Here is a 9,992-nt window from a genome sequence, read left to right on the forward strand (position 1 = left end):
GGTGAACGACGGGGAAATTGCGGAGAATGGGTTGGCATTTTGAGTGGGTTCAAATATTACCGTGAGTAACCTTGGCAAACCTTTCAAGGTCGTTCACGGAAAATATCGTAACCGTAACACCGTATTCATAATAGAGCCTGAACGGATCGATGTTTTCAAAAGTCCAATCCGTCCATGATCATTCGGTTCGAATTCCATCCGTCCGTGACCTGTTTATGTCGGATACGATCCGTAAACGTGGCATCCGTAAGAAATTTAATCTGAACTGTCCGCTCCGACAAACAAAATAAATCAGTTTGTGAAAAAATCCAATCCGTAGGGTTACGGATGAATGTATCCGAATAATTGGATGGAGTGGTCGGTTACTGATTTTTCTTTCTTAAAAATTTACCGATTGGATTTGGATTGGATGAATCCGATACTGAACGGATTCGGGTTCTCCAATTCCGATCCGTCCGTGGTCCGTTCACTTCGGATCCAATCCGAACCATCCAATCCGTAATTTAAAATAATCCCGTCTGTGAAAAAATATAATCCGTAGGATAACGGATGAATATATCCGAATAATTCGACGGATTGGTCACTTACGGATTACAATTTTACGGTTTGGATTTGGTTGAATGAAACCGAGACTGTCACTGAACGAATTTGGGTTTAAAAATTTTAATCCATACGTGAACCTTGCCTACGAATTGGAGAGTTTCGCATTTTACTTATCCTTCCACATATGTTTAAATCTAATGTCTTACTTTTAAGTTAAACACACATTTCGCACGACCAATACCCCCATTATGCACCCATGGGGTTCGGAAAGAATTAACAACTTTAAAGGGGGTAACTTTACCCTAGCCACCCTACTTTGTACTTTTCACATTAACATGTTAACCAATTTAACGCACAAATTACGCACAATAATGCACCTCAGTCTTAATATTACGCATAAGAATAGTTAATGTTTAAATTTAATTGTAAAAAATTTGCTTTACCTTTTGCATTCATAGAGGGTCAGGATTACCTCAGTTTTATGCTAGCTAATTGAAATACTTGGGTTTTGTTTTTCCCACTTTGGGGCTGTTCACAAATTACATAACACAAAAAATACACTTTTTGAACTCCCCCTACCCCTGGTAACTAAGAGTAATTGTCTTTTAATTACAATAGCTATTAGATTAAAAAAAATTATAATTGAAGTTATTATTTCATCTGCGAAGTTAAAGCGGCTAAATACGCATTAAGCTTTAAAATAGCGTTATTCAAAATTGAACGTCAAATTACCGGAAGTTGCTTGATATTATTATTCCATGGTGTCGCTACCGAGTAGCGCTATTTCACAGTTTTTTGGCATCCCCGTGAAGAAAGGATGTACTTAAATATTTTCCCATAGTTACTCGTGTTATTACTAATCGCAATGACTTTTCGAGGCATGATGGTTCATTATTAATAGCACTGACAACGTAACTTTTTATTCAATTGTAACGTGTGGGACAATTCAGTCCTCTCGTTCATCTGATTAATCAGGGTGAGATATGTGTAACGGCCACTGTCCAACGGGGGGATAAGTGGGGACACCCGTGGCGGAAGTATTCCGACTACCCGTTGGGGGAGTGGTGGTTGTCCTCACACGGCCATCGTTTACTGGGAATGTTGCCGGGGGGGGGGGGAAGGCAATTGCCTTATGACCTCATTGGGAAACTTAAACCCGAAAAAAGACACAAATGGCGACGATGCGACTTCATAAAAAGTAACAACTTTTCGCAGCCTCTCACGGCCAAAACAATAATAATCAGTTAGGCTAATACCCAAGGCACCATCTTAGGCCTAAGTCATCAAGCGATTTCTAAAGCCTTTAATTCAGGTGGCCGGGTTACAATGCGTAGGAAGGTGGTGGAAAGCCCTTCGTGCCACGGGAGCCAACAGCTCCCTACATTCAGTAAAGCCGTTAACCTCAACAAGTTTTTACAGAAGGGGAAACCGAAGAGCTCGGGGGGAAATCCTTTAAACCAGTGTGGAGAGAATTGGCAAACTCAAAAGGAGTTGTTCCGAGATTTCACTCAGTGCCACAAGATGGGATCGAACCCGGTTTCTCTTGCTGCGAGGTGAAAGTGCTAACCACAGCTCCGCCAGCCCACAAATATCTCGCGTTCAATAATACCTCGCTTCAAAAACATTTCCGTAATTTAAAAGAGGTTAAAATACCTTCATTTTCAATTTCGGAATTTTTTATTTATAATTAAAAGTACCCCCCTTCCCGATTTAATTTATTTTGACCCCCTTTTTTCGAACCTGACATGGAGTGTGCAAATTCACATTTTATCAACAATAAAAAGAAATTACACTTATTTGTACGTTAAGCCCCGCTCACATTATACAAGTAATTTGGCCACTTAACCGTATGCATCATGCATCTTATTGTACTCAAGAAAACTGTAAAGAGTGATCATAAAAAATTGTAACTATTGTTTCAATTTTTCTGTTGCACAATACAATGTTCTTGCGTTCAATTAATTGGATACAATTAAGTAACCCATTTACTTGTAGTGTGAATGGGGTTTTAGACCAAAAAGTTAGTATAAACTAAAAACATATCTTGTGAAATTGGCATTTTATAAATTAGTCAAAACGTCAACTCCTAAAATAAGGGCTTTCAAATTATACATCTAGGGTTAATCAGCGTAGGTAGCGGGGGACACTCCGCGGGACCCAGGGTGAAGGGGGTGTGAAAACTTTATTTTAGTTTGTTATTTTCCTAATTCTAAAAATAGCTAATATTAAAATTACTAAAGTTAAATAATTTCCTTAATAAATATAAATTAATACCTAAAACGAAACTATTTGAAATATATATATATAATCTAATAAAATTGTATAAATTAAATGTTCGCGTAAATATCTTTTGTAACAGTGTATAAGTAACGGTAAAAATTCAAATAACAAACTTTCTCTCTCTCTATGCCTATATAAGGAGCGAATTTGTTACAGAAGATGGCGATTTGTTAAAATTATATATCACTTTTGAAATTGTATATTTTTGTCATCACGAGAAAAACTAAAAAACGATTCTCGTGCAGTTACGACTTGGACTCTGAAAAAGAAAGGAGTGCAAGATCCGCGCTCGAGAAATTAATTAAAATAATTTAAAATAAAATAAGTTAGGGTTAACATTTTTTCAGTCGATGTTAGTACCTAAAATATAAGTCTCTCCCATCTAGAGCGCGAACCTAAAAGGTAAAATAAAATAAGTAAAATAAGCAAAAACGGGTCATCATATGGTGCTGAAACCCGGGAACTTCAACTAACAGTACCCAATTAAAAGAAAAGAAGAGAAAGGACGCATTACAAGCGCGATCGTAAAAATAAATTCGTGAAATAAATCAAGCTGAAAACATGGCCGAAGCAAGCTCTAATAACAACCAGTTAAAGAAATTAAAAGCGGTGAGAGCACCGGTTAGAGGAAGTATAACCGCAGCGGTGAATACGCTGAATACACTGCTGATGGCCGATTCGAACGACCTAAGGACAGGAGAAGTGGAGGATCAACTAGCCATTCTAGCGCTAAAAGAAGAAAACTTAATTCCGCTGGACGCCCAGATCTACGACTTGACGGACGCCGACGATGACGATTTGAGTAAGGAATGCGAGGCCGTGGAAAAATACAGACAAGATATCCTGAGTGTGAAGATGAAGGCCAAAAGAAAGCTACGGGAAGCCGGAGTGGTCCCAGATGACAACAGTTGATCAGTTTGTTCAACCGTATCAAGTGCTGACATTACAAACTTAATAAACGCAGCGAACTCGGACTCTAAATTACCAACGCTGATAATAAAAAAGTTCAGCGGTGACGTAACGCAATTTAAGGGATTTTGGAGTCAATTTGAACAAATGGTAGAAAGTAAAAAGAGCCTAAAAAAGGTACAATTATTTTTCTACTTGCAATCGTATTTAGAAGGCGAAGCGTTAGATATAATCTCTGGTTTACATCCTTCCGATGCAAACTACGATGAAGCGGTAAAAATTTTAAAACTAAATTATGACAGAGATGAAGTTATTGCTCAAGAGCATTTAAAACGTCTACATAAGTTGGAACCAATACTGAGTTCGAGGGATTTGGTCGCCTTAAGAAAATTTCATAATGAATGTCAGACAAATATTAGAAGCTTAAAATCGCTAGGCTATGATACAGCAAAAAATGGGGCGTTTTTGTGTCCGAAGCTAGTAGCGTGTCTCCCGAGAGAGCTTCGTCTCGATTACACAAAAGAAAGGGGTATAGCTGGTGATCTAGACATAGATGCGTTTATAGAGTTTTTGCGTAAACAGCTGGAGTATAGGGAAACGTGCGAATTAATGGGAAATATGCAACCAAAACAAAGCCGTCAATACGAAACATCGCGAAAGCACGACAGGCAACCCCATAAGCCCAACGTACGCGATTCTGGACCTAGGCTGAAGCAGAGGGCATCTAGCGCGTCCGTGTTCAACGCGAACACCACCGTAACACCCAAAAACATTTTTTGCATTTTTTGTAAAACAACCGCGCAACCCACCTACAACTGTAAAAACTTCACCTTAGATGAAAAGAAACGCATTATAAATGAAGCTAACCGTTGTTACATTTGCACCAGATTCGGTCACGAACAAAATGACTGTCCGTCTCCGTATAAAATCTGCAAAATTTGTAAAAAGAAACATAATTTGGCGCTTTGTCCCGAAAACGAAGCAAATAAGACCAAGCCTTCTAAAAAAAGTTGGAAAGAAAAACAAGAAGTCCCTAAAGACGAGAAAATAAAGGTTGGAAATAACTCGGTAGCCTGCGGCCAGACGGTCTTACTACAAACGGCCCGAGCCGTAGCGAGACATCCAGATAGCGGAAAAGTGGAAGAAATAAGATGTCTACTTGACCCAGGTAGCCAAGCCAGTTTTATACAGGAAGATATCTCTAGAAGATTGAACTTACCTCTGATAGGAGTCTGTCCTATTGAGATTACTAGTTTTGGAAATGAAATTCCAAAAACCGAAGTAAGAAGACTAGTAAAATTAACTCTAGAAAACGTCTCTTATCCGAGCGAGGTCATAGAAATTACAGCAATAGAAGTACCATATTTGTGCAAGGCGGTTACAATGTCTAAATGCAAGGATGTAGAATATTTAATGATAAAAAATGGAATGCAAATAGCAGATAAACCTAGGTCAGGGAATCCAGATGACCAGAGCGTAGGATTTATCATCGGTGCCGACCGATATTTTGACCTCGCGGCGCGAATTACAAGACGATTAACCGAAACTTTAGTCGCCGTACAAACACACTTAGGATGGGCGGTTCAAGGACCGGCACAGACTGGGAAGAGCGTAAATGGTACCTACTCCGTAAGTGTCACGAAAATCAGTGTCGAAGCGCAAATGATATCGAAGGCATTAGAATCCTTCTGGACTCTAGAAGGAATGGGAATTTGCGACGCCTCGGAAAAGGATCCCACTGCGGATGAAATCCTCGAAAAGTTTAAAAAAGATTTAAAAATCGATAAAACTGGAAGATACAGTGTTCGATTTCCTTGGAATACAGCGAAAAGTAATCTTCCAGACAACCTGAATGTAGCGAGGAGAAGGATGGACGGTCTGATTAAAAGATTCCAAAGAGAACCAGAACTCTACAAAGAGTACAAAGCTGTAATAGAGGGCCAGTTGGCGGAAGGGATAGTCGAGATGGTCGAAAGTCAAGAAATTTCTCCAGAGGGAACGCACTATATTCCTCATCAAGCGGTAGTAAAACAATCAAGATCCACTACTAAGTTAAGGGTGGTTCTTGACGGTTCTGCCAGCAGAAAGGGTTCGCCGTCTCTAAACGACTGTATGGCCAGTGGTCCAAATCTAAATCCATCCGTGTTAAATCTCCATTTAAAATTTCGTGGACACAGTATTGCTGTTACAGCTGATATCGAAAAGGCCTTCCTACAAGTAGCCCTAGAGCCGGAAGACCGAAATTCAGTACGTATCCTATGGACCGTCGAGGACGAGAACGGAAAAATAAAAGAAAACGAACACCAAGTTTTGCAGATGACGCGAGTTCCATTCGGAGCGACAGCTTCATCTTACCTATTAGCCGCCACTCTAAAGACGCATTTCGAGAAGTACAAAAATGAAGATCCAGAAACCTACGACTTTCTCAACGAACAGCTCTACGTAGTTGACTTGCTAGCGGGAAAAGATGACGTTCAAGGAGCTTACCAGTTGTCACAAAATTGTTCAAAACTTATAGGAGAAGCAAAAATGCGCCTGCAAAAATGGCAAACAAATTCGTCTGAGCTCAGAAATTTATGGAAAGAAAATTCAGCGGCAAAAGAGTCCGTTGTTAGGTTTGAGGGATCAGCCGAATCTGTAGAACAAAAGGTGTTGGGCTTAATTTGGAATCCTGACACCGATGAATTATCGGTATTAAGTACGTTAGCGCAAATCTTCGATCCGCTTGGCATTTTAAGTCCCTTCACGATAAGGGCGAAATTGATGTTTCAACGACTTTGGAAATATCAGGAAAATCTAAGAGAAGAAAAGAAGCGACTATCATGGGACGACGCGCTCCCAGAAGAAATCAGTCAACAATTCCAGGCGTGGTGTCACGAATTAAGCGAAGTTAAAGAAATAAAAATACCAAGATGTATTTATCAAGAAAAATCAAAACACATCGTTGGAAGAGAGCTTCACTGCTTCACCGATGCTAGTTTAAAGGCTTTCTCAGCGGTCGTCTATTTACGATACGAGACCGACGATAAACAAATCAAAGGCGCCTTTGTTACTTCCAAAACGAGAGTGTGCCCCACAAAAGGACTATCTCTCCCGAGACTGGAGCTAGGCGCTCGACTGGTGACTAAAGTGCGAGAGGCATACCGAAAAGAAAATATGGATATCAAAATGTGGTCCGATTCGCAGATTGCGATTTATTGGATAAATAATCCTCCGAAAGAAAACAAGCCTTTCGTTCAAAATCGTGCAGCGGAGATAAGACAGTTGGTCGAACCGGCCAACTGGATGCACTGCCCTGGCGCGGAGAATCCCGCCGATTTGCCATCACGGGGAATCAAAGCCAAATAATTACGTGAAAATCTTCTGTGGCTCGAAGGACCCACCTGGTTGAAGAAAGTGAAAATAAACGTGAGAGAAATCGCCGAACTGGAAGAAGTTCAAAGTGAAAAAAGAAAATTGGCATTGACGGTTCAAATGAAAGATTCAGTCGGCATTCAAAAGATCGTCGATTTGAAAAGATATTCAAAATTCAATAAGGCGTTGCGAGTGATAGCGTATGTTTATCGCTTCGCTAACAAAACTAGAAAGAAAGAAACGGAACGCGGAGAAATTACCGCCGATGAAATTATTCACGCCGAAACTAAGCTGATTAAAGATATTCAAATTGAAGACTACGGTCAAGAAATTAAAGCTTTAAAAGAAAACACTGATTTACCGATGGAGTCCAGTATAGCCATTTGAAACCCATATTGAACGACGAAGGAGTTCTATGTTTAGGCGGTAGGCTAGACGAAGGTAGTTTCAGCTACGAACGTAAACACCCGATTATTATAAATAAAACTCAAGAATTAGCCAAACATTTAATGACGAGAAGTCACGAAGAAGTTAAACATTGCGGTATTCAAGCAACAGCTAGCCAGTCCCGCGAAAGATACTGGATTATCGCCGGGAGGCAGTTAGCTCGAAACGTAGTACGGCATTGTCAGCACTGCAAGAGGTACAGTGCTAAGCCATGTGATGCCCCGACCGGTTTACTACCGAGCGACAGGATAACCGAAGCCCTCTTTTCGTAAGGAACGGGAAAAAACAAGAAAAGGCGTACGTTTGTCTCTTCACGTGCAACGTTACACGCGCTTGTCATTTGGAACTAGTTCCAACCTTGACAACCCACGAATTTCTTATGGCTATGAGGCGTATGATTGCGAGGCGAGGTATACCTTCGGTGGTGTATTCGGATAATGCAAAAACATTTAAACGAGCAAAACAGGATTTAAACTTAATGTGGGACAATATAGACGAAAAACGAGTAGAAAACTTTTTCGCGAATAAAAACATCAGGTGGAAATTCATAGTCGAAAGAGCCCCGTGGCAAGGTGGATACTATGAACGGATGGTTAAAACGACCAAAAATATTCTTCGAAAAACTTTAGGAAAAGCTTACCTAACGAAATCGGAAATGGAGACGGTACTCCAAGAAACCGAAGCGGTTATAAATTCCAGGCCGATAACGTACCTGTATAACGACGCCAATGAGCCGGAGCCATTGTCGCCCGCTCACTTCTTTACAGGAAAGAGATTGACTACTCTCCCACCGCAAAATTTAAAGATCCCGACACTACCAAATACACAAGAAGAATTAGCGAAGAGGGTTCGATACAGAGAAACATTAATGAAAAGACTGTGGGAAAGATGGAGAGTCGAATATCTCTTGGAGTTAAGAACGGCACACCACATTCAATTAGAAAAGCGGAAAACAAATATTAGAGTAGGTGATGTCATGATGGTCTACGAAGATAAAGTTCCAAAACATGTGTGGAAGCTTGGAGTTATAGAGGAAGTAAACGTAGGGCGAGATGGAAAGGTTCGATCTTGTTTAGTCAAATTAGGAAAGAATAATGTAATAAGGCGACCAGTCCAACACCTCTACGCGTTAGAAATTAACAGATACACGAATGATTTTTAAATGTATAATTGTATGTTTTAGGAAAATACTCGCGTATTTTCGCCGGGAGTGTGAAAACTTTATTTTAGTTTGTTATTTTCCTAATTCTAAAAATAGCTAATATTACTTAAGTTAAATAATTTCCTTAATAAATATAAATTAATACCTAAAACGAAACTATTTGAAATATATATATATAATCTAATAAAATTGTATAAATTAAATGTTCGCGTAAATATCTTTTGTAACAGTGTATAAGTAACGGTAAAAATTCAAATAACAAACTTTCTCTCTCTCTATGCCTATATAAGGAGCGAATTTGTTACAGAAGATGGCGATTTGTTAAAATTATATATCACTTTTGAAATTGTATATTTTTGTCATCACGAGAAAAACTAAAAAACAATTCTCGTGCAGTTACGACTAGGACTCTGAAAAAGAAAGGAGTGCAAGATCCGCGCTCGTGAAATTAATTAAAAATAATTTAAAATAAAATAAGTTAGGGTTAACATTTTTTCAGTCGATGTTAGTACCTAAAATGTAAGTCTCTCCCATCTAGAGCGCGAACCTAAAAGGTAAAATAAAATAAGTAAAATAAGCAAAAACGGGTCATCACAGGGGGAAAGGGAAATTCTTAGTAGCAACTCCAACAACAAGGGCCACGACTTCTAAGTAGAGTAAGAACCCATGGTGTTTCTCTCGTGAATACCATTCTGCACATTGGCGCGTTTCTACGAATGTAGAATCTTGGCGCAGTGTCATTTTGACCTCCAACACTTTCGAATTGAACCCTCCCCCCTCCCTCGAGACATCCAAACCTTATCATTTTTATGCTGAATTGCACAAACCGTTTCCCCAGGTTAGGAAAATGGGGTACGAAAATCGGCCCAATTTCGAACCTATATAGGATCAGGGACCCTGGTCGCGCGTATTGACCCAAGACGGAGCACCGTGATGTTTTATTTCCACCAAATACAAAAACCAGAAGAGATGTATGCCTGGTGCGTTCAAAATGTGACCAATGTTCAATGTGGTTACGTCTCTAAAAAAGACGTTGATAAACAAGTGGAAAATTTTTACCTCAACGAAAGATATATCGGAGTAAAAACAATTCCCGGTACTCGATTGCACCATGCGTTTCTTCCGATAAATGAAAATTAACTTGAGATCAAACGGATATCTGAGGATGAATTAGCGACAAGAGTTGTCCTGTTCCAAACGAATCGTGCGGACGTTTTAACTTGGGAAGAATGCGTGCCAGGAACATTTATTGCATGTACATATGACGAAGATTGGTACATTGGGAACATTGTAAAAT

General features: G+C 39.6%; 3 protein-coding genes across 3 annotated transcripts; all 3 read left to right on the forward strand.

The window, feature by feature from the left end:
* Positions 1 to 3,879: 3,879 nt before the first annotated feature.
* On the forward strand, positions 3,880 to 7,080 carry LOC149933793 (uncharacterized). The gene has a single exon (XM_090157430.1). It carries the CDS (start codon positions 3,880 to 3,882, stop codon positions 7,078 to 7,080), a length of 3,201 nt encoding a protein of 1,066 aa, XP_090013556.1.
* A 126-nt stretch (positions 7,081 to 7,206) lies between these two features.
* Positions 7,207 to 7,805, forward strand: LOC149933794 (uncharacterized). The gene is made up of 2 exons (XM_090157431.1): positions 7,207 to 7,459; positions 7,510 to 7,805. Exons 1-2 carry the CDS (start codon positions 7,207 to 7,209, stop codon positions 7,803 to 7,805), a joined length of 549 nt encoding a protein of 182 aa, XP_090013557.1.
* Positions 7,806 to 7,912: 107 nt separating this feature from the next.
* Positions 7,913 to 8,695, forward strand: LOC149933795 (uncharacterized). Its single transcript, XM_090157432.1, has one exon. The coding sequence runs from the start codon at positions 7,913 to 7,915 to the stop codon at positions 8,693 to 8,695; it is 783 nt and encodes a 260-aa protein (XP_090013558.1).
* Positions 8,696 to 9,992: the final 1,297 nt, after the last annotated feature.

The sequence above is a fragment of the Leiobunum rupestre genome, chromosome 8 (assembly GCF_980474605.1).
Source record: "Leiobunum rupestre chromosome 8, qqLeiRupe1.1.hap1, whole genome shotgun sequence".
NCBI classification, from domain to species: domain Eukaryota; kingdom Metazoa; phylum Arthropoda; class Arachnida; order Opiliones; family Sclerosomatidae; genus Leiobunum; species Leiobunum rupestre.

What these genes read in the sequence shown, in the direction of transcription:
- LOC149933793 (XM_090157430.1), top strand. Translation starts at nt 3,880, where the DNA reads ATGGTAGAAAGTAAAAAGAGCCTAAAAAAGGTACAATTATTTTTCTAC.
- LOC149933794 (XM_090157431.1), top strand. Translation starts at nt 7,207, where the DNA reads ATGAAAGATTCAGTCGGCATTCAAAAGATCGTCGATTTGAAAAGATAT. An exon ending in TGATTTACCGATGGAGTCCA is followed by an intron (nt 7,460 to 7,509) that starts GTATAGCCATTT and finishes TTCTATGTTTAG; the next exon opens with GCGGTAGGCTAGACGAAGGT.
- LOC149933795 (XM_090157432.1), top strand. Translation starts at nt 7,913, where the DNA reads ATGGCTATGAGGCGTATGATTGCGAGGCGAGGTATACCTTCGGTGGTG.